This window comes from Mercenaria mercenaria, chromosome 11 (genome assembly GCF_021730395.1).
Source record: "Mercenaria mercenaria strain notata chromosome 11, MADL_Memer_1, whole genome shotgun sequence".
Lineage (NCBI taxonomy): Eukaryota > Metazoa > Mollusca > Bivalvia > Venerida > Veneridae > Mercenaria > Mercenaria mercenaria.
In genome coordinates, this window is record NC_069371.1 from 20230245 (window position 1) to 20255771 (window position 25527).

General features: G+C 37.1%; 1 protein-coding gene across 4 annotated transcripts in view; it reads right to left on the bottom strand.

The window, feature by feature from the left end:
* LOC123531592 (RNA-binding protein 45-like) overlaps positions 1-25527 on the bottom strand; it is a 43574-nt gene that overhangs the window by 15956 nt on the left and 2091 nt on the right. The window contains exons 3-12 of one of the 4 annotated variants that reach the window (XM_045312693.2): positions 24105-24230; positions 21423-21549; positions 17861-18073; positions 15162-15278; positions 13399-13578; positions 11971-12127; positions 10711-10777; positions 10105-10372; positions 3195-3372; positions 101-1588 (exon numbers count right to left, since the gene is read on the bottom strand). In XM_045312693.2, the coding sequence (XP_045168628.1) occupies positions 3197-3372; positions 10105-10372; positions 10711-10777; positions 11971-12127; positions 13399-13578; positions 15162-15278; positions 17861-18073; positions 21423-21549; positions 24105-24230 (1431 nt within the window). In that variant the 3' untranslated portion in view covers positions 101-1588; positions 3195-3196. Of the gene's footprint in view, positions 1-100; positions 1608-3194; positions 3373-10104; positions 10373-10710; positions 10778-11970; positions 12128-13398; positions 13579-15161; positions 15279-17860; positions 18074-21422; positions 21550-24104; positions 24231-25527 lie in introns of those variants that run through there. The other 3 variants (XM_045312694.2, XR_006682455.2, XR_006682454.2) reach the window with 3 other exon arrangements.

Consider the following 25527-nt stretch of genomic DNA (forward strand, 5'->3'; position numbering starts at 1 on the left):
TTTTCTTCCAAAATAATTCGTGGTGCTTTTTATTTAAATTTTTTCTGCAGTTTAATTGAATTCATCAAAACAAATAGGACTGTTTTAAAAGGAGGAAGCATTCTGTTGATTGTAATTATCATTTATTTACCAGTTACAACACAAGTTAAGAACATGATTCGCTTGAACATAAAAAAGGAACAATGTGACATGATATGAATAATATGGCATCATGACACAACATGGATCAAAATGAAACCATTACTTGATAGGATTGATGTTATGCCATGACTTGATATGGATCATATGACACCATGACACAAGAAAAATATGGTATCATGACATGATATAAACCTTGTGGCACTAAGACATGAATCAAATCACACCATGACATTAATCATTACGATACTAAAACATGACATGAAACATATGAATATGAGTGACATGAAAATGGAAAAGTGACTACAGAAATTGAGAAAACAAGATAGAAAAACATTATTCAAAATGATGACAATTTCAGAGAATAGATTTCTATTAATTTTTTCCTGTTTGTCCTAAGGACGACTAAATTCAGCAGACAAAAGAATGGACCCCACTATCTATATTTATAATAACCAAGCTACACTAATTATTTATACTCTACCGTCCACACAAATATGAAGTGCCGTCTGTTTTTGTCTTATCCCAAAGATACACATATCACATTCTAGTTATGTTTTCCTTATGTCAATATTACTAACCACTTTTTGTACTAATTTACAAAAAGGATGAACATCTGAACAGTGTCAATGTAATTCTACTAGTAGTAAACAAAACACACTAAAAATATTTTATCCCTTTCTACGTCCATGATAAAAACATACGATTATTTTCAACAGTATTTGCGACAACATTTAACCCATGAATACACTACATGTACTTGACATCCCGATGATATTTTTGTCCCGAAAGGTAATATGATGTTTACAGACATAATTTCACAAAAGTTTGTACTACAAATAAGGTATGGTATGACTATATAGTTGTTACTAATGTAAGTAAGGCAATGTAAATGTCAATGTGTGTAGATGAAATATGTATTTTGATGTTCAAACATTCAAGTCATATTCCGTTATTAGCAGATTTTCCAACTGTCAATAAAACATGTTACGGGTACGTTTCATTGTATATTTAAATATATCCGTCATGCTGTTTATTTCCAGAAATAAGGTCGTAATAACCCATGTGACACCAAGAGAAGCCAGCATTGGCTCGACGGTGGCAATTTTCCTTCAAGAGTCAAAGTACTATTCTTTTCTTCTACAGTCAAGATACAGTCTGCGGCTGTTTTCTTTAAAAAGTTAATGTAGTGCTTCAAGTCGACAAGTGCATCATTCATACAGTGTGTCAATAATGTCTTCTTTTGTACAAGTAACATCAGTCAGATAATACAGTAAAATATTTTGCAGTCCATCCTATTTATGTTGTATGTCAGATAAAACAGTAAAGTGGTGTGTTGTCTATCCAGAAGTATAGTTCACTTTGTCAATGTAGAAGTCTTTCTCTTGTCAGAAAGGTAGGTCTTTCATCTGTTGTTCAATTCTGTCTTTTAATATTGTCAATCCAGTCTCTGAAATAGAATCTTCTTGCTGTAAAAATAGTCAATAATTTCAATTATACCAACAAGCATGAAAAGAACTATCTAAAAGCAAAATCCCACCAGTCTTTGATGGAATCCTCCTATATTCTTTGTTGCCCTATAAATCTGTTATTTCATTTTTGTTTTTGTTGGGCTGAGTGTCACACCGACACAATTTAGGTGATATGGTAACTTTTCCAGATTCTGACAGTGGAGGAAATGTTACAATGTTATAGGCACGGGCAGGTGCCTTGGTAGAACCACTGACTTTCCATTTGTCAGCTGATGGATTCTTCAAATACAGAATTCTACACCCCAAGAAAGCTTTCGAACCCACACTGGTGGGGACGAGAAATTCCAAGTCAGTGACCTTAACCACTCAGACTGGTAGACCAAATTCATTATTTCATTTGTGAACAGTAAGTCACACATCCTATCTCAAGTCACATGATCAAAGGTTTCTGTCATATGGGCACCGGTATAGCAATATATATCTTGATCTGTTTTTAATATGACTTTTCATGTTTTATTATTATTGGTTTTATTATTATTGGTAGAATCCATTGCTCTGTAACCAACTAAATATTTCTGAAATGCTATTATGGTCTGGAAAGCCTGGTCAGTCTTCATACAACATACTTCTAATCAAAAACGTCCTTCCAAACTTCACAATACCCTGTCACAAGTCATCAACATGCATGTATAGTAACTGTTGATCATTTATTAAACTGTGTCACATATACCTGTCTGTGAACCTGCCCATTTACATTGATAGGTGAGGGCTTTTTCTAACAACAGTACAATGTCAGTTATTACTTTCATGTACAGAGATGGTGAAAAATCTATGCAAACAGCAGGTAACTTTTCAGCAGAATTGTTACAATGAGCATTTGTTGAGCAGAAGTTATGAGCCATGAATAGGTGAAGGTTAGAGATTCAACTAGATAATCAGAAATCTTCATAAAGTTACATGTGAAAATGCAAAGAATATATGTTAGTGCTTGCTAAAACTAGTGTATATACAGTGCTGCAAAGATTTTTAATCATTGAAAGTGTTTTTTTTTTTGACAATTTTGGGCAGTACAAAAATGGAAAACAGACAATCTCTTGATTGACCATGATCACATTTTATAATTCATATCAGTTATCTAACTTTAATTTAGCCCAACAATTCTAATCTGCATTTACTGATCCTACTCCAACACTGCTTGAAAGATCTTTAACTCCGTATTTCCTTTTAGTTTAGTATTGGAAATGATCAACTGTGTTTTCTTCAGTAAACAGATATGTGTCGTCAAAAATGGACATGAATCTAAACAATTTTATGGCAACCCGAGTATTGTTCACACTGCTACAAGTTATTGGAACTCGCTCCCAATTTAGGTAAGGAAGATACCAATACACTTCTGTATCTTAATCCCTTTACCTTTTCTGGTTTTATATTATAGAAGTTTTAGACATGTATTCATTTTTATTATTGTTAATGTCTACTGTAAAGTACTTTCAACATGTGTATGCATGGAAAGTGTGCTATATATGTGGTATAACAATAAAAACAATGTAATTTGCTTTATCAGTTACATCAATCAATATTTACCTTTAATTCAAAGATTCTACTCTCTGTCTCTTGTGTCCATCTTCGTCAGTGGGGTTTTTCTGAGGTTCTGCCTCTAGTACCTTCAGTCGTTGCCCAGCAACACATTGTCCATGCAGCTTCTCTATTGCCATGGCAGCAGAGTCTTTGGTTGCGTATTTGGCATAACCAAAATTTCTTCCTACAATACATAAAATTATCTTGTCAGATTTTAAGCACACTAGAGATTGTTTTTCATGAAAAACATATTTCTCCCAAAACTTAACAAGCAGACATTGTAAATGACACAAACTAAGGGCCATATCTTTATTGAAAATCACTGAACCAATACATTCCAATAATTTACTTGGCTTGGCACTGATCACTCCTGTGCAGTTTGGTAGAATTCCAATCAGCCATAAAGGAGAAGTAGCACAGATATAAAATTTGATAATAACAGGTCAGAACTCTGCTGAATTCTTGTGTTTGGCGAAATTCCGCAAAACTGTATATGTCAAGTAGTGTAAAATACAACAAAAAAAAAAAAAAGGCCTTGACTCTGCTGAAAACTACTGAACTGGAACTGGCCGATGATATGCATAACTATGCTTAACACTAATAATGCCTGTCAGGTTTGGTGAAAACCTCGCCAATGGTGTAAGAGAAGTTGCCAAAAGATAACAAAATTTGACAAATAAACTGAAAATCAAGGAACCAGAATATTCCATAAAGGGATAACTTTTTTGAAAATATACACAATTAGGATTGGAACTGATCACTCCTGTAATGTTTCAATAATATAAGAGAAGTAGCCAAAGTACTATAAAAATCACTCGGCTGAAAATTAATGAACTGAAACATGCACAACAGGTGGGAGACATACTTATATCCATTGTACAGGTAAGGGAACAAATAAATACTATGAATCATGATTTTTCAAAGGGAACTATTTTCTATTTTTTGCAGACTTTGTGAATTTTCACAAAATAAAACCTCATTAAACAAATGAAAATATGACTTTCTTTATTTTCAAATTGTGAAACAAGAGGGCCAAGATGGCCCTAGGTCGCTCAACTAAGAAGCACTCCATAACAGTGTAAAACATGTTTGACCTAGTGATTTCATGGAAACAAATATTCTGACCAATTTTCATTAAGATTGGACCAAAAAATTGGTCTCTTGCGATAAAACAAGCATTTTCTTAGATATGACCTAGTTTTTGACCCTAGATGACCCATGTTCAAACTCGACCTAGATTTTATCAAGGTAATCATTCTGACCAAATATCATGAAGATCAACTGAAAAATACAGCCTCTATCACATACAGAAGTTTTTTCTTTGATTTGACCAAGTGACCTAGTTTTTGACCTCAGATGACCCATATTCAAATTCGACCTAGATTTCCTTAAGGCAATCATCCTGACCAAATTTCATAAAAATCAATTGAAAACAAGAGCACCGCCTTGCGGGTGCTGACGCTCATCTGATTTTTTGGGTGTAATAGAAATATTGTCCTACCCATGATTTTCTAAGTCTAAAAAGGGCCATCATTCTTGCAAAAAGCAGGATAGAGTTATGTTTCTTGCTGTATAGGGTCAACTTATGATGGTGAACAAGTGTTGCAAGTTTTAAAGCAATAGCTTTGATAGTTTAGGATAAAAGCTGACCTAAACATAAAACTTAACCAAGAAAACTGATTTTCTAAGTCCAAAAGGGGCAATAAATCTTGCAAAAAGCAAGATGGAGTTATGTTTCTTGATGTACAGGGTCTGCTTATGATGGTGAACAAGTGTTGCAAGTTTCAAAGCAATAGCTTTGATAGTTTAAGAGAAAAAGTTGACCTAAACATAAAACTTAACCAAGAAATCTGATATTTTCTAAGTCCAAAAGGGGCCATAAATCTTGCAAAAAGCAGGATGGAGTTATGTTTCTTGCTGTATAGGGTCAACTTATGATGGTGAACAAGTGTTGCAAGTTTTAAAGCAATAGCTTTGATAGTTTAGGATAAAAGCTGCCCTAAACATAAAACTTAACCAAGAAAACTGATTTTCTAAGTCCAAAAGGGGCAATAAATCTTGCAAAAAGCAAGATGGAGTTATGTTTCTTGATGTACAGGGTCTGCTTATGATGGTGAACAAGTATTCCAAGTTTCAAAGCAATAGCTTTGATAGTTTGGGAGAAAAGTTTACCTAAACATAAAACTTAACCAAGAAATCTGATATTTTCTAAGTACAAAAGGGGCCATAAATCTTGCAAAAAGCAAGATGGAGTTATGTTTCTTGCTATACAGGGTCAGCTTATGATGGTGAACAAGTATTCCAAGTTTCAAAGCAATAGCTTTGATAGTTCAGGAGAAAAGCTGACCTAAACATAAAACTTAACCAGGCAACGCCAACGCAGACGCCGACGCCGACAACCGCTCAAGTGATGACAATAACTCATCATTTTTTTTTCAAACAAGAGCTGTCTCCATAGGATGACACATGCCCCCGATGGCACTTTGAATGAATAGTTATGGCCGATGTTAGAGTTTAGGACCTTTGACCTACGGAGCTGGGTCTTGCGCGCGACACGTCGTCTTACTGTGTCACACATTCATGCGTAGTTATTTTAACATCCATACATGAATGACAAAGATATGGACCGGACACGCCCATCAATGCACTATCATGAAAAATGACCTTTAACGTCTAAGTGTGATCTTGACCTCTGAGCTACGGACCTGGGTCTTGCGCGCGACACGTCGTCTTACTGTGGTACACATTCATGCCAAGTTATTTGAAAATACATCCATGGATGACAAAGATATGGACCGGACACGCCCATCAATGCACTATCCTTTAATGTCTAAGTGTGACCTTGACCTTTGAGCTACGGACCTGGGTCTTGCACGTGACACGTCGTCTTACTGTGGTACACATTCATGCCAAGTTATTTGAAAATCCATCCATCGATGACAAAGATATGGACCGGACACGCCCATCAATGCACTATCCTTGCATGTCTAAGTGTGACCTTGACCTTTGAGCTACGGACCTGGGTCTTGCGCGCGACACATCGTCTTACTGTGGTACACATTCATGCCAAGTTATTTGAAAATCCATCCATCGATGACAAAGATATGGACCGGACACGAAAATTGCGGACAGACCGACAGACTGACAGAGGGTCAAAAACTATATGCCTCCCTTCGGGGGCATAAAAATCAGATGAGCTAAAAACAGTCTCTATCGCATTTAATTTGACCTGGTGACCTAGTTTTTGACCTCAGATAATCCATATTCAAAATCGACCTAGATTTCATCAAGGCAATCGCTCTGACCAAATTTTATGAAGATCAATTGAAAACAAGAGGGCCAAGATGGCCCTAGGTCGCTCACCTAAGAAACACTCCATAACAGTGTAAAACATGTTTGACCTAGTGATTTCATGGAAACAAATATTCTGACCAATTTTCATTAAGATTGGACCAAAAAATTGGTCTCTTGCAATAAAACAAGCATTTCCTTAGATATGACCTAGTTTTTGACCCTAGATGACCCATGTTCAAACTCGACTTAGATTTTATCAAGGCAATCATTCTGACCAAAATTCATGAAGATCAACTGAAAAATACAGCCTCTATCACATACAGAAGTTTTTTCTTTGATTTGACCAAGTGACCTAGTTTTTGACCTCAGATGACCCAAATTCAAATTCGACCTAGATTTCATTAAGGCAATCAACCTGACCAAATTTCATAAATATCAACTGAAAAAAACAGTCTCTATCGCATACACAAGATTTTTCTTTAATTTGACCTAGTGACCTAGTTTTTGCCCTCAGATAACCCATATTCAAAACCGACCTAGTTTTCATCAAGGCAATCACTCTGACCAAATTTCATGAAGATCAATTGAAAAATACATCCTCTATTGCATACACAAAATTTTTCTTCGATTTGACCTAGTGACCTAGTTCTTGACCCCAGATGACCCATTTTCGAAATCAGCCTAGATTTTATCAAGGTAATCATTCTGGCTAAATTTCATGAAGATCAGTTGAAAAATACAGCCTCTATTGCATACACAAGGTTTTTCTTTGATTTGACCTAGTGACCTAGTTTTTGACCCCAGATGACCCATTTTCGAACTTGGTCTAAATTTCATCAAGTCAATCATTCTGACCAAAATTCATGAAGATCAATTGAAAAATACAGCCTCTATCGCATACACAAGGTTTTTACGTGATATGACCTAGTGACCTAGTTTTTGACCCCAGATGACCCATTTTCGAACTCGGCCTAGATTTCATCAAGGTAATATCATTCTGACCAAAATTCATGAAGATCAATTGAAAAATACCCGCCTCTATCGCATACACAAGGTTTTTCTTTGATTTGACCTAGTGACCTAGTTTTTGACCCAGATGACCCATTTTCGAACTCGGCCTAGATTTCATCAAGGCAATCATTCTGACCAAAATTCATGAAGATCAATTGAAAAATACAGCCTCTATCGCATACACAAGGTTTTTCTTTGATTTGACCTAGTGACCTAGTTTTTGACCCGAGATGACCCATTTCGAACTCGGCCTAGATTTCATCAAGGTTATCATTCTGACCAATATTCATGAAGAAGAATTGAAAAATACAGCCTCTATCGCATACACAAGGTTTTTCTTTGATTTGGCCTAGTGACCTAGTTTTTGATCCGAGATGACCCATTTTCGAACTCGGCCTAGATTTCATCAAGGTTATCATTCTGACCAATATTCATGAAGATTAATTGAAAAATACCACCTCTATCGCATACACAAGGTTTTTCTTTGATTTGACCTAGTGACCTAGTTTTTGACCCGAGATGACCCATTTTCGAACTCAGCCTAGATTTCATCAAGGTTATCATTCTGACCAATATTCATGAAGATTAAATGAAGAATACAGCCTCTATCGTATACACAAGGTTTTTCTTTGATTTGACCTAGTGACCTAGTTTTTGACCCGAGATGACCCATTTTCGAACTCGGCCTAGATTTCATCAAGGTTATCATTCTGACCAATATTCATGAAGATTAATTGAAATATACAGCCTCTATCGCATACACAAGCTAAATGTTGACAGACAACGGACGACGGACGACAGACGACGGACGATGGACGCCGGACATCGAGCGATCAGAAAAACTCACCTGAGCATTGCTCAGGTGAGCTAAAAACATCCTCTATTGCATACACAATGTTTTTCTTCGACTTGACCTAGTGACCTAGTTTTTGACCCCAAATGACCCATTTTCGAACTCGGCCTAGATGTTATCAAGGTAATCATTCTGGCTAAATTTCATGAAGATCAGTTGAAAAATACAGCCTCTATTGCATACACAAGGTTTTTCTTTGATTTGACCTAGTTTCTGACCCCAGATGACCCATTTTCGAACTTGGTCTAAATTTTTTCAAGGTAATTATTCTGATCAAAATTCATGAAGATCAATTGAAAAATACATTCTCTATCGCATACACAAGGTTTTTCCTTGATTTGACCTAGTGACCTAGTTTTTGACCAGAGATGACCCATTTTCAAACTCGGCCTAGATTTCATCAAGGTAATCATTCTGACCAAAATTCATGAAGATCAATTGAAAAATATCGCCTCTATCGCATACACAAGGTTTTTCTTTGATTTGACCTAGTGACCTAGTTTTTGACCCGAGATGACCCATTTTCAAACTCGGCCTAGATATCATCAAGGCAATCATTCTGACAAATATTCATGAAGATCAATTGAAAAATACAGCCTCTATCGCATACACAAGGTTTTTCTTTGATTTGACCTAGTGACCTAGTTTTTGACCCGAGATGACCCATTTTCGAACTCAGCCTAGATTTCATCAAGGTTATCATTCTGACTAATATTCATGAAGAAGAATTGAAAAATACAGCCTCTATCGCATACACAAGGTTTTTCTTTGATTTGACCTAGTGACCTAGTTTTTGACCCAAGATGACCCATTTTCGAACTCGGCCTAGATTTCATCAAGTTTATCATTCTGACCAATTTTCATGAAGATTAATTGAAAAATACTGCCTCTATCGCATACAAAAGGTTTTTCTTTGATTCGACCTAGTGACCTAGTTTTTGACCCGAGATGACCATTTTCGAACTCGGCCTAGATTTCATCAAGGCAATCATTCTGACCAATATTCATAAAGATCAATTGAAAAATACAGCCTCTATCGCATACACAAGGTTTTTCTTTGATTTGACCTAGTGACCTAGTTTTTGACCCGAGATGACCCATTTTCGAACTCGGCCTAGATTTCATCAAGGTAATCATTCTGACCAATTTTCATGAAGATCAGTTGAAAAATACAGCCTCTATCGCATACACAAGCTAAATGTTGACAGACAGACGACAGACAGACGCCGGACATTGAGCGATCAGAAAAACTCACCTGAGCATTGCTCAGGTGAGCTAACAAACAAACATGTCGCCATTTTGGCCAAAATAAGGTATCTTCAGGCAAACAACCTAAAACAATTTCACATTAAATCATTTAGTCTGTCTTCTTCAATTGAGTTTATTTATTCTGTATTTTTATAATATCATCTAAAACACAGCATATTTTGAAAACATAAAAAGTTCAGCTTAAGCTGTTTGTTATGAAAAACAAAGAGATGTGTACAAAATATGTCCATGGGATGCTTGTACCCCTACTCCTGTCACTCTATGTATATTTTTGACTAAGTCAAGGGCCTTAACTCTGGTCTGGCTGTACAACATTAATATACCAGATGTGAAACTTCACATGCTGAATAACAACAATACTGTGAGGTCTGATGGCTCTAGATGAAATGCTTTTTGAGATTTGCATGAAACACAAATTGGGACTGACAGATGGACAGACAGAAGTAAATAAAAAATCTTAAAATTTTATGGGCACAAAAGAAAACCTACCAGACAGTAAATAGACCTCTATCAAGTTGCCAAATCTGCTGAAAGCATCTCTCAATATCCTCTCTGGCACTGCTGCTGGCTGACAAACTATAAACAGACGTTCAGCTACAGGGGCGTCCTCCGGGACAAGGGGCTTTGGCAGGGGCAGTTTAAGGTTACAGTAGGTAACACGTTCCAATTTGTTGTCCATTTGCTGTGACTGTACGTGCTGGTTCATCTGAAGGACCAGGTCAGGATTGATACCAGCTTGCTCAAGTACTTTGGCAGCCTAAAAGATTTCAAGTAAATAACAAAGGCATTCCAAACTGTGTTTAGCAGCCAGTCACGGGAAACATCCAAACTTTACAAACAGAATAGAAGTCTTCCTATTTCTCAACATTTTCTAGGGTTTGGTGATATTGTGAATTTAATTTATGACATTAAAATGGAAAATCGCTATACTATAGCAAAGTTCTGGTTCTAAAACCTTTACCAGAAATTTCATCACAAAAACGCACAAGTTTTGATTACTTGAGACCTCCTATAACAGAAGCATTTTAAAGAATTCTAGAATAGAACTTCAATGATTCTGAATAACAAATTGTAAACACTAATGTGTATACCAACCTGATGCTGTACTGAACTGCTATCCATTAGAGGTTCAGGCCCGCCAACACCTCGGTAACCTTCCGGCCTGGTCAAGATAAAAACACACTAAGTAATTGGGGGCAACTCAGAACAAGAGATTTTACTAGCAGGGTGGGGCAGCAGGAAGATAACACTACATGAATGTTGTCCTAATTATATCTGTCATGTGTTTACAAATCGGATAGAAATATCCGTCCCGAGAGCACAATCCAAATCGTAAACACATGACTGATATTTTTTCTTGCATATCGTCTACATGTTAGCATTTTATTCTGGCAGATTATTTTTCTTGCATAGGTAGTAATATTTTCTTTGTAGCACTCTTTGTTATAGTACAGCGCGGAAATTAACGTCCGTAAGCAAAAGTGACGTCATGATGTTTTGCGTTATGCACAATAACAAAAGTTCCACTTAAGTTTTATCATTTGTAGCGTAACGTTATGTTCTTATGGTAAACTAACGTATTTTGAATCGAGAAATATACTATAAGGAACGGAGAGAAACTATCAAGGTACCTGCTTTTTTCGTATTTTTACATAAACAATATATTATCACTGCATGAACCACTAGTTGTTATTAACAGCACGAGAGTCATCTGGCATGGGGGGTGCCAGATGGGTTTTGCCGGCATGGGTAAAATCACCGGAAACGCCAGTCCGGTGTGCAAGAAATTAACTTCCAGGTTTTTAGTCATCTTCAACCAAGTGACAGCCATTCAATTGGTATTATGGACACCCTCCCTTCCTCCCCTCCCCCACCACCACAAAAATTCAACAGATTTACATTGATCTCAATCTTCAGATCCAGATTTCTGGGTTAATTTGGAATTTTATCACCCCTGTACTAGTAAGAGACCATGCATCCAAAAAGGAGAGCTCTTCCTGGGTGGATTAGGATATGGACATAACTATTTTCAATTGACACACGAACAGACAAACTAACTTATATGCAGATGGACTGTGCAATTACAATATTCTTCCTTTTGAAGCCAGTCCCCGTTACAATGAAAGAAAAGCCAGAAAAAAATGGTACAATGACTAAAACTCTTAAAAGTTGATCTTTTAACAATTAACAAGCAGTCAGGGCTGTTAGTATGCTTTTAACTATGGACTGTAGTTCAAAGTAGGTCTTGAATGCAAAATAAATTGTTCTCTGGTTTCAGTTCCTCAAATTACTTAAGGAAAATAGACACAAAAGGTAGCAATAACTTTAAACAAAAAAGATGCTTCTTAAACTTACATTTGATCAAAGCCTTGCCTCATATCTTGATTACTTTGATTTGAACCCTCTGTGAATCTCACCAACAAACGACTTCCAATTGGGTATTCAAACCCATCCAACTTCTCTCGAGCATAGGCTGCACACTGAGGAGTTTGATATCTTACGTAGGCAAGACCTATAAAATATTGGGTCAGTTTCAAATGGGTATAAGGCTGGTTTTTTCTTCTTCTAATAATACATCAGTAATACTAATGATCGCAAGCTATCTTAAGCAGGTGACCTAGATTTTGTGCTAGAATTTATTCTCTACAAGTAACAGCAACTTTTCAGGAGGAAGAAAAATGAATCCAAACATATTTACAAACAAATATAAACAAAACTGCTCTATGTATATCAATATTATTGTCTGGGAAAAATCAAATCTATCGTATACATGTATAAAGGATATTTGAGCCGTGCCATGAGAAAACCAACATAGTGGCTTTGCGACCAGCATGGATCCAGACCAGCCTGCGCATCCACGCAGTCTGGTCAGGATCCATGCTGTTCGCTAACGGTTTCTCTAATAGCTATAGGCTTTGAAAGCAAACAGCATGGATCCTGATCAGACTGCACGGATGCGCAGGCTGGTCTGGATCCATGCTGGTCACAAAGCGACTATGTTGGTTTTCTCATGGCACGGCTCATTTGTTTGTTTTTGTATGTGATCAAACTATATTTCACTGACTGAACACCATATGAATATTTTCATCAGAGGCAAAGCCACAAGTGAAAATGTAACTTATGGTGCTCACAAGTGAAATATACTTTTATCTCACATGTCAAACAAACTTCCCTTTTTATTTTATGGTTTTCAATGGTTTTACCCAAACTGTACCCATTTTACCAGAATCACAGTCATGATATCTATGCTGAAAAATTGACAAACAATTCTATAAAGTTTCCTGATTTCTTCTACATTTATTTTAGGGCAGCATATATTTTTATGTTTTTGTAAGCTTTCTATAAATCTACAAAATGTATATCTTTAATGGAATCTTGCCAAAAATTTCTAATTCATTTTCTTTCGCACTCAAAAGCAGTTCCCTACTAGTGAAATATACAAATGATATTTTCACTGCTTTGAAACAGTGAAAATACCGTTTTATTCCACTGACATATAGAGGAAATTTGTTTGTTTCAGTGAAAGATTAAAAAATCTTTTACAAGATGCAATATTTTCATAAGTGGCATAAAAGTGAAAATACAAGATACGGTGTTCATGAGTGAAAGATATTTTGATCTTACATGTAAACAAACAAATTTTCTTTCCATTTAATGTTTCTGCTAAATTTACACATTTATACTCTATATAAATATATTTCACTCTTATATTTCGATAATTCACATAAAAACATATACAAATTCAAATATTTTGCTGAAAAGCATAAAATTAGTATAACTCACCAGTTTGTTCATTGAGATCACAATATTCCAGACCAGGTATCAAGTTGAACAATTTATGTAGGTAACTCTGTGTCAATCCAAGAGGGGCTGTCACAAGCAGGCGTTGGCAGTTGTTGTGTTGATGGTCTTGAATCATTGTGAATGGAGTCTGTTCAACTACACCACGACCATACAGCATATCTGTATGAAAACTGGATTAGCTCAACATGCTTTCTATTGATGAGCAAACATCAGCAAAAGATGAAAGTAATCTGTGTTTATTGCAGAATCATTGGACAAGAGTTTTTTTGTAAAACACATTCTGTTAATATTAACCTGTTATCACAGAAGCGTAATTTTTGTCTCAAGTATATTATGACATTGACCTTTGATGGAACAACAACACCCTCCACTTCAAAATAAAAAGAGAAGGGCAATGACGGCTCTAGATCGCTCACCTGAGTTTCACAGCTCAAACAGTTAACTAATTTGGTACAGATATATTTTATAAAATACCTTTGCCAAAATATTGTGAAAATTAGCACAGGCCATATTTTTTTAGAAATCAATCCTTTAAATGATTTAAGAAAGTCACCAAATGGACATTTGTATGAAATTATTCTAAAATCTCATTTACAGTGGTTTACAAGATGTTGTTCGAATGCTTTTATTTCCAGATTGAGTGTGCACTACCAAATTATGGTGATCTAAATTTAAAGTTTCATAGTTCTAGGTCAAATACATGTCACAAGTTATGAAGGAGAAATTGCCATATTTATAGTACCCTATATAGTTAACACTAGAAACTACAAAGGGCCATAACTCTGTTATTTGGGCAATCTGTCTGAAACTTGAAAGGGGGCATTTCCCCATAGTGGTGAACACGTATATGAAGTTTTATTTAAATATTCCAAACTACTTCTTAGATATGGCTCAGGACAGAAGGACGTAAATATGCCAAAACTATATCCCTCCGCCTTTGGCTGAATTATAGAAAATCCCAATAAACTACTTGCTGGCTGAGTGATTGTCTTGGAAGGTTAACTCATCTAGCATAAAACATTGTCATCCTGGGTGACTGGTTCAGTGTTTCTTTATATATCCCTTGTAGAGGGTCACAAAAGGATTATAGTTGTAAAATTATTTTAAAATCTAGCCGAATCAAGTGGTTTCTGAGAATATAATAAGTTTTCCCTTTTGGTTACCACAGCAACCAGAATTTGACCTAGGATGAGGACCACCCAAGAAACATTCAGTGGGTTTGGTAAAAATTGGCTCTAAGTAGTTAAGAGATGATATTTACATGAGTTGTGGACAATAGATGGATGATGGACACTCAATGATCCAAAAGGCTCACCAGGTGCATTGAAAGCCCTGAAAACCCATTCCTCTTACTTTCTGATATAGACACATAACACTTACACATAATTCTTTGTGATGTAGAGACATACATATAAGGTTAAAATAGTAGAAACAAGCACTTATTATAATAAGATTAAATTCACTTTATTAGTTTTGAAAAGGGAAGTTAAATCTATCCAAATAGCACAAAGTTTAAACATAACCAGTTAACAACTATAAAACAACTTAAAATGGCTAGACCTGTTTTGATCCCTCATTTTTTCAAAGAATCTGATTACTGTTTCTTTTTAACACAATGTGTTTACCACCATTTACATGCTTACCTACCTTTACTGGCAGCTGTGCTATACTCACACCTAATACACGCCAACTGAACATTACTACTTACACGACATAATAAGAGCTTAATAAATAAGGCATACCATCAGAAGGTTTACCTTCGCTGTATCTAGACCGTCCGTCATCAGCAATATAATCTTCTCGTCTATCCCTCCTTATGTCCCTGTCATCTCTGTAGTCATCAAAACCACGCTTCAGACCTGAAAATACCAGCAACAGATCGCTTCAAAAATAAGAAATTCACTGAAATGATTTCCTACTATGGTGAAAGTATAAGTAACTCAAGGTTGGTTTGTTGGATTTGGGTCTAATTCACATACAACTGAGCTAAATCAAAGAGAACTTTACCCTACCTGCATGCATCAAAAATCCAACAAAAAGTTTTTATCAATTCAATTCTCAATAATGTTGGAAATTACAGATGTCACTTCCAACTAATGGTGATTACATGCAAAGATAACATATTTGTAGGCAAAATCTTGGGACACTTTAGTGGCATGGATAAATATAAAGGGACAGTTACAGTGTATGTTGTTAATTACAGCTGTTTTCTTTTTTAAAATAATAGACACTAAACTAGAGCTATCACTAAAGGTGATGAATGTACCCCCCGCATGCACTGACACAGTACATTGCAATTTGACGCACACAAGATTGCATAATTATGTGGACTGTATGTATATAGACTGTATGTATACAGTATAGTAACAAAAAACAAAGTCCCATAACTATGCAGAATATTTATCTAAAAGAACGTAACATGCACCATGCACAACTAGGGTTGGTACTGATCACTTGTGTGAAGTTTCATTAAATTGTGTGCAAGGGTTCGGAAGAATAGGCGCGCACAAGATTGCATATGCAGACTGTATGTACATAGTATGTTAACAAGAAACAAAGTCCCATAACTCTGCAATTTTTGTTGTTGAAAGAACCTAACATGCCCCATGCACAACTACTGTTGTTACTGATCACTTGTGTGAAGTTTCATTAAGTTGTGTCAAGGGGATGAGGAGAGATGGTGCGCACAAGATTGTGTCTATGTATATAGTATAGTAACAAAAAACAAAGTCCCGTAACTCTGCAAATTTTGTTTCTGAAAGAGCCTAACATGTCCCATGCACAACTACTGTTGTTACTGATCACTTCTGTAAAGTTTCATTAAATTGTGTCAAGCGGATGAGGACAGATGGTGCGCACAAGATTGTGTCTATGTATATAGTATAGTAACAAAAAACAAAGTCCCATAACTCTGCAATTTTTTTTTCTGAAAGAACCTAACATGCCCTATCCACTACCACTGTTGTTACTGATCACTTGTGTGAAGTTCATTAAATTGTGTCAAGGGGATGAGGAGAGATGGTGCGCACAAGATTGTGTCTACGGACGGACAGACAGACGGACAGACAGACAACCTGAAACCAGTATACCCCCCCCCTTACAACTTTGTTGTCGGGGGGTACAATAAAGAACAACTAAAAAGCTGTTTCTCTATTTTAGATAATAGTATAAAACAGTTAAGAATGAATTTTTTGTTTGTTTGTTGGATTTAATGTCACACCGACACGATAGGTCATATGGCGACTTCCCAGCTTTAATGGTGGAGGAAGACCCCAGGTGCCCCTCCGTGCATTATTTCATCACGAGCTGGCACCTGGGTAGAACCACCGACCTTCCGTAAGCCAGCTGGATGGCTTCCTCACATGAAGAATTCAACGCCCCAAGTGAGGCTCGAACCCACATCGATGAGGGGCAAGTGATTTGAAGTCAGCGACCTTAACCACTCGGCCACGGAGGCCCCTAGTTAAGAATGAATAATATAGCTGAAATTAATTCTATATGCTCTAAAGTACTGCATTCTATTATTAAGTTTCTTTATCTTTTTCATCTTAAGTTTTGAATTTTTACTTTCTGTCTGTCAACCCAGCGGATGGAAACAATTATGGTGGGAACACTGTTCCACATCTCCCAGGGACTGAACTAACAACTCCCATGATTGGTAGATCTGCACTCTCCCTACTGAGCTAAGAGGGTGGGCCAAGTAATTCAAGGGAAATCACTTTTTATAATTAAGTTAAACTATGCAACACCTTACTGAATAATTCTTATGCAAACGTAAACAGTAAGTCAAGCTAAACATGGAAAAATTGTCAGCAATTTGGGCTATATTCTCAACTTCTCAAGACAAGTCTTAGACAAAATGAATCTATACCCTTAAGTTGAACAGTCAACAAAATAGTCTGAACCTTATAGAATACATGCAGGTGGTACAAACAATTCATATTTCTCCTGTTATGTTTTACTGTGTTCCTTAATTTCTCTAAAACATTTAATTTGACGAACATTACCCTGGTAAATTCTGTGGCTTGAGCAAAAACAGCTGTTTCTTGGGGATATGGAATTATTTCTAATTTTACTACATAAACTGTATTTCAATACTGTTTGTTCCTTGGGATTAAATTTTGTAAAATGATAAAAAGCACGAAATCCACAATAGTTGTATTCAATCTCAAATACAAAAATCTCAACATATGTTATCTCAGAACTTAAAGCTGTGTAAATTTATGGGCAAGTATCTGTGCTTATTATATAACACTGACAAAAAATAATGTAAACTAGAAAATATTTAGAAATCACTGGAAAATTCCAGCCTTTTTTACAGTCAATTACATGCAAATTTATAACTTTGTAAATATTGGGTGTGAAATAATGAAATTTTCTTCCTGTCAAAACTTCCCAACCTACAGGAGCATCTTTTCATGACATTGTTCACTATACATACCTCTATCTCTGTCTGAGTAAGGGTAGCCGCCTGGAGCCCCGCTACTTCTTCTATCACCTCTATCTCCCCGATCTCTGTCTCTATCATCGAACATCCTGCTCGAGCGATCATAGTAGTTGTCTCGTTGGTCTCGCATGTCACGGAAGTCTCGTGCATACTTGTCTACGGTTTCTCCAACTGGTTTCTTTGGTTCCGCCCATTTTGGTTTAAATGCTGTGAGTGAAATTATAAACAGTTGTGTTAATAATAATTAAGTAAATATGAAGATTTTGTGAGCCTCAGCTAAATGATAGTTCTTTATGGGATAAAATGGGACTTTTATTCAAGGGAAGTTTTGGCAAAATGAAATAAAACAAGAAGCTGCGTTCAATAAACGCTTGATGCCCCCAGTGGCATCCTTGTCGATACAAAGCAACCTAAGTCCAAAACGAGGTCAAGTTCAAGGTCAAACTGAGGTCAGGTGATGTTTGAAGGTTAGGAATGGTCACAGGTTACATCTGCATTAGTATCAAGTCATTCTAGTAAGGGGTATTGATGCTAGACGAAACGGTCCCATTTGGTTAACCAAGAGATGGCCCATACAAAGCAACCTAAGTCCAAAACGAGGTCAAGGTGAAACTGAGGTCAGGTGATGTTTGAAGATGAGGAATGGTCACAGGTTACATCTGCATTAGTATCAAGTCATTCTAGTAAGGGGTATTGTTGCTAGACGAAACTGTCCCATTTAGTTAACCTCGTACGGATGAACAGACGCACGAACGGAAGGACGGACAGGACAATCACTATATGCCTCCCGCATCAGTAGATGCCGGGGGCATAAAAAGTTGGAATAGAAAAGAACAGCGACCATTTTACTTTACTGATGACTGTTATATTGGTGCTGTCTGTTATTAAGCCGTCTATAGCAGTGCCATTAACCTTTAGCCTGCTGGAGGCAAGTTATTCTGCTTTTGCGACCAGCGCAGACTAAGATCAGTCTGCACATCCATGCAGGCTGATCATGGTCTGCACTGTTCGCTATTCAGTCAGTAAATTTTCAGTGAACACCCCTTGGAATAATAAATGATATTGACCATATTGAATGATGGATCAGTCCATTTTAGAAATTTAGCAGGGTAAAGGTTAAGAACATACTCAAAGTTAGTACATCAACGTAGGCCAGCACTACTAACAGGACATTGACATAGGCCAGCACTACTAACAGGACATTGACATAGGCCAGCACTACTAACAGGACATTGACATAGGCCAACACACCTCACAGGACAGCGGCATAGATCAACACTGCTCGAAATACATCAACGTAGGCCAGCACTACTAACAGGACACTGACATAGGCCAACACATCTCACAAGACAGCGGCATAGATCAACACATTTATAAGTACATCAACGTAGGCCAGCACTACTAACAGGGCATTGACATAGGCCAGCACTACTAACAGGACATTGACATAGGCAAACACACCTCACAGGACAGCGGCATAGATCAACACTGCTCGAAGTACATCAACGTAGGCCAGCACTACTAACAGTACATTGACATAGGCCAACACACCTCACAGGACAGCGGTATAGATCAACACTGCTCGAAGTACATCAACGTAGGCCAGCACTACTAACAGGACATTGACATAGGCCAACACATCTCACAGGACAGTGGCATAGATCAACACTGCTCGAAGTACATCAACGTAGGCCAGCACTACTAACAGCGGCATAGATCAACACCGCTCGAAGTACATCAACGTAGGCCAGCACTACTAACAGCGGCATAGATCAACACTGCTCGAAGTACATCAACGTAGGCCAGCACTACTAACAGCAGCATAGATCAACACCGCTCGAAGTACATCAACGTAGGCCAGCACTACTAACAGTGGTATAGATCAACACTGCTCGAAGTACATCAACGTAGGCCAGCACCACTAACAGGACATTGACATAGGCCAACACATCTCACAGGACAGCGGCATAGATCAACACTGCTCGAAGTACATCAACGTAGGCCAGCACTACTAACAGCGGCATAGATCAACACTGCTCGAAGTACATCAACGTAGGCCAGCACCACTAACAGGACATTGACATAGGCCAACACATCTCACAGGACAGCGGCATAGATCATAACTGCTCGAAGTACATCAACATAGGCCAGCACTACTTAACAGGACATCGACATAGGCCAACACAGCTCAATCAGAATAGGCTAGCATTGCTCATATAAAGCCATCAGTATAGGATAGCACTGTGCAAAGGACATGGGCATTATCTTGGAGTATAGTGGAATATAGCAATAACGAAGCTGTTTCAGGTTCGATACCTTTTTAATAATGACGTTACATACAAAACATTGCAAAGATATGACGTTGACGTTTACGTTTAATACGTTAAAGCGCACCAATTCCCAACAGGCATAGGCCATCACTGCCCATAGGACACCGGCATAAAGGCCAACACTTGCAAAAGCCAGCATCACTCACTGGAAATTGGCATATTAATACAAGAATGATTACAACCAGAAGAAAGTTTTCTTCACAACTGAACAAACAAGAGCTGTCGGAGGACAGCAACGCTCGACTATTCAACAGCCTTGTCAATTGAATGAATACAAAAGTTGAAAAAGGGGCATAACTTTGTAAAATGCAAAGTAGAGGTATTGAACCTCTGTACTGCATGTCATTTCATGACAGTGAACAAGTGTGTGAAGTTTCAATCCTTTCCAATTTGTGGATACTGAGATACCAGCTTACATACAAAAACTTAACAAAAAACTGCTAAGTCAAAGGGGCATAATTTTGTAAAAATGCCAAGTAGAGTTATGGGACCTTCACAGTGCATGTTAGATCATGACAGTGAACAAGTGTGTGAAGTTTCAATCCATTCCAATTAGTGGATACTGAGATATCAGATTACATACAAAAATTTAACCAAAAACTGCTAAGTCGAAAAAGGGGCATAATTTTGAAAAAAAAGAGAGTAGAGTTATGGGACTTGCTTAGTGCATGTCAGATCATGATAGTGAACAAGTATGTGAAGTTTCAATCCATTCCCATTAGTAAGTACTGAGATACCAGCTTACATACAAAACCTTAACCAAAAATTTCTAAGTCGAAAAAGGGGCATAATTTTGTAAAAAAGCAAAATAGAGTTATGGAACCTGTGCAATGTAGATCAGTTCATCACAGTGAATAAGTGTGTGAAGTTTCAATCCATTCCCACAAGTGGTTACTGAGTTACCAGCTTACATACAAAACCTTAACCAAAAATTTCTAAGTCGAAAAAAAGGCATAATTTTGTAAAAAAGCAAAATAGAGTTATGGAACCTGTGCAATGTAAGTCAGTTTGTCACAGTGAATAAGTGTGTGAAGTTTCAATCCATTCCCACAAGTGGTTACTGAGATACCAGCTTACATACAAAACCTTAACCAAAATCGGGACGCGGACGCGGACGCCGACGCCGACGCATGGGCGAGTGCAATAGCTCACTATTCTATGAATAGTCGAGCTAAAAATTGTGAAAACTAAAAATAAACCCAGTTATGCAAAAGAAAACTACTTACAAGGTTTACAATTTTCCAGGGCCAGAGCTGCATGGTACGGCCTATGGAACCTTACATAAGCAAACCCCTTGGGGGCCCCACTGTCCTTGTCACGAAGCACATTCACACTTGCCACATCTCCATGTTGCTGAAATATAACGTTGGGTCCTTTAAACATTCTACCAATATACAACAGATTTATAGATTTGGTAATATGAGCCATGCCATGAGAAAACCAACATAGTGGGTGTGCGACCAGCATGGATCCAGACCAGCCTGCGCATTCGCGCAGTCTGGTCAGGATCCTTGCTGTTCGCTAACAGTTTAATTCCAATAGGCTTTAAAAGCGAACAGCATGGAGCCTGACCAGACTGCGCGGATGCGCAGGCTGGTCTGGATCCATGCTGGTCGCATACCCACTATGTTGGTTTTCCCATGGCGCGGCTCATATATTGTATCTGTGGTTTAATTTTCATAAATATCAGTGTCTCTACTAGAACATTTAAGGCAGGTGAGAAAATTAATAAATATGTCATAGCAAATTATACTTTTTTTTGAAAAAGCTTCTATTTCAGTAGGATAAAAATATGCTGATTTTCAAGTTTTGAAGAACAAATGAATGGAAACTTCAGTAAGAAGCACATTCCTGGGATTCATTTTTATGGATTCAAGCAACCATGAAATCCAAGAAAATTAGTCCACCATGAATATTTAAATGATTTTACAGGAATAAAGTAAGGTGCAAATTTTTACCATCAAAGTAATGCAAACAGTACCTATTCTAAGGTATGCCGGATTCCTAATTCACACACACAAAAAAACAAAAAACATTTTTTTAAGTCTCTTTACCGGCAACAGTCTTCCTATGAGAAAATATGGTATTCTGGTGGGCTGGTGGTCTAGTGGTAACACGCTTGACTGTCAATCCAGAGGTCCGGGGTTCGAATCCCGGTCCAGGCACTGGAAATTTCTGAGATGCTCTTGAGTGTCTCCCACCTAACTAAGAGGCCTGTACTCAATGTTGGCAAAAAGCCGGTCAATATAAGTATTGACCGGGCCAGCGGTCAATACTGGTTAAAACCGGTCAATACTGGTCAATACCGGTCAATACTGGTCGATTCAATACTTTGGTCACTCTTGGGTGTTCAATACTGGTTTATTCAACACTTTTACATAATGCACATTAACAGATTAGAACAAGCTGTAACAGTAATGTAAAAATTATAAAGCAATCTGAATAATATAAAATTTTGTTTGTTAAAAAGTATAGTGGATTGATGGTCAATACTGGTCGATTCAGTTTTGGTCCTTATTTGGCAATGTGTTCTGGTCAGGCTCAGTTCTGGACAATATACTTAGACTGGTCAGTGGTCAATACTAGTTTATTAAATGCTTTTATCACTTTAAAGTATAGCCTTTATTTTGAATTAATTAAAAAAATTATTACTATAAATTACACTCATTGAAATGGACAGTACTGGTCATTTCAAATTTTGGTCCTACACAGTATCCCTGATCAACACATATTGTGGTCAATACTGGTCATTTGAATACTTTGAATTGCATAACTAATTTTTTTTAGATAAAGTTACCATGTTCAAGCACCTCATTGATACAGTGGGATTATTGATCATGACAGCTAATAAGTGACTAGATAGACAGGCCTGCAACATATAATCTGTTGTATATTGTAAGACATGGTGTCAATTAGGCAATGTGACACTTGCTATCAAAACACAATTAAACCACTTCAATGAAAGGGTCCAGTTGTAGGCAGCAATTTTTCATTGAATTAAATACCAGTAAAAATAATTAGATTTATCACTTGTGAATCAAACACTTGACTGCTACAGTTTATGAAATACTTTCTACAAATGAAGTTCAGTTAAATTAGCAATATGATGACCAGTATCAACCAGTGCTGACAAATTGACCACTTCTGACTAACTTGGGAGTATTAATTTGGTTGCTTGAACTAAATATAATGCATGCAAATACCTTCATCAAGCCCCAAATACTCTTAACAGTCATTATTTAAATTGTTCATAAACTCAGTATTGACTAATTGACCAGTATTGACCAATCGACCAGTATTGACCGGTATTGACCACTTCAGGGAGTATTGACCGGGGCGGTTTTAACCGGTTAAAACCGCTGGTTAAAACCGGGGGTGGTTTTAACCACCCAACATTGCCTGTACTGGTTCTTCCCAGAAAAGACGGCTTCGCAATGTATGGGTGCTATACACCGGGCACATTAAAGAACCAGACTGTCTATTCGCACAGAGCTAGGGTAAGTTAGCCGGACAAGTCTGTATCTAAAAAGGATTTCTCTCCATCTATTCTGGGGGCTTTATCCCACTCTGTCCCTCTGGTCAGATCGCTCTGTCTGTACTAGTAAAGGATGAATTTTGTGCCCTGTGTGGCTGCGCTTGCTATATGTGAAGCGCCTTTGAACATGTTTATCATGAAAAGGGCGCTATATAAATCTGGTATAATAATAATATTCCCTACATACACACACATAAATCACCAAAAAGGGCTACACTATTCTGTTTGTTTTGTTGGTTTTAAAGTAACCCCAACACAAGTTAGCTTATATGACAACTTTCCAGCTTTTGGTGGTGCAAGAAGACTCCAGGGTTAACTCTCTTACAGAGCAACATAGAAATGTGCTCAAGTATCCCAAGAAAATGTGACTTACAGAGAATTCTTTGGTGACATCATCTTCAGTGAATGATTTAGGGATGATAACAAACAGTCGAACAAGTCTCTCATCTTCTCTTGGATCCCTCACTGAACCATCTCTCTTTGTATTTGCAACAAGCACCTGTTTGTTAAATCATGATTCAACACTTTATAATTAAACTAATTTACTCAATATGAAAGCAAATGCACATGTTTCTATTCTAAATACTGTATATATGTCAGAAAAGTCTGGTTGATCACCAGTAGTAGATACCAGTATCTAATATACTAATAACTTTGTATTCAGATACCTCTGGTAATTTGCAAATGCTTATAGAAAAACTGTTCTGTTTCCTAGAGAATCCAACTAACAATGTCAAAGACTGTATCAGTAACATTGGCTGAAACTTGTGAGTACAACTATGCAATTTTTTCAACACTAGGCTAGATATATTGAACACATTCAAAGGTTAACAAGAGCTCGTCGAACACGAAATACCCCCCTTGATGCATTTAGTAATTGCACAAGGAACAGAAATTATATGCTCACTGTAAACAAAAGTTCTACCATTCTTGTTTAATCTGACACAAAACTATGCATGTGGTCCAAATTTGAAGCCTGTACCTTCAAAAACGTGAAAGTAGGTCACTAGGTCAATGTCCAGGTCAAAATTTTTTTCAGTGCACAAAACTATGCATGTGGTCCAAATTTGAAGGCTGTAGCTACAGAAATGTGAAAGTACAGATTTCTCAATGAAGACATGCACATGGTCAGTTTCATCCCTAAAGATCAATACTATGTGGTTGCTAGGTTACCAGACTTGACTGCATGGTTTGATTATCTTCTATTTGATCTAGGAAGCTTTTATTATACAAATTATGACAAAGTACAGTTTAAAAGTATTAAATGAAGTTGTACAAGTTTATAGGTTTTACACACTTGTTGATGGACATATTACCTTTCATTGGAAGACTGAGTAAGACATTTCAAACCAATGCTCTTGATTTCAGCAGAATAAGCCTAGCTGTGTCTGCTACTTGTGAGACATTGGAAGATCTATAGGAGGCTGAAGGTGTTTACATGGATAAACTGTTAGACTTTGTGAGCTCAGAAGAAAATACAAAATATGTGTATGTAAGACCTTTGTCAGAAAGCAAAGCTTCTGTAGTTAAAGAAAATGTATCTGAAATGTTGATGGGTTTGGAGGGTTTGACGAGTATGATGATGATGATAATGATGATGATAATGATGAGGACATTATGTTGAATATGGATAGTGGCAATACAAACTGTGTTCATTTGAAATATGTAGACATTCAGAAAGAAATGGTGAACAGAGGTACTGAGCAATACGTTGCAAAGATTGTAGACAATCTTAGAAATAGGTTTGGTGATCTAGGAGTGTTGGAAATGCTAAGTGTACTGGATCCAAATGTACT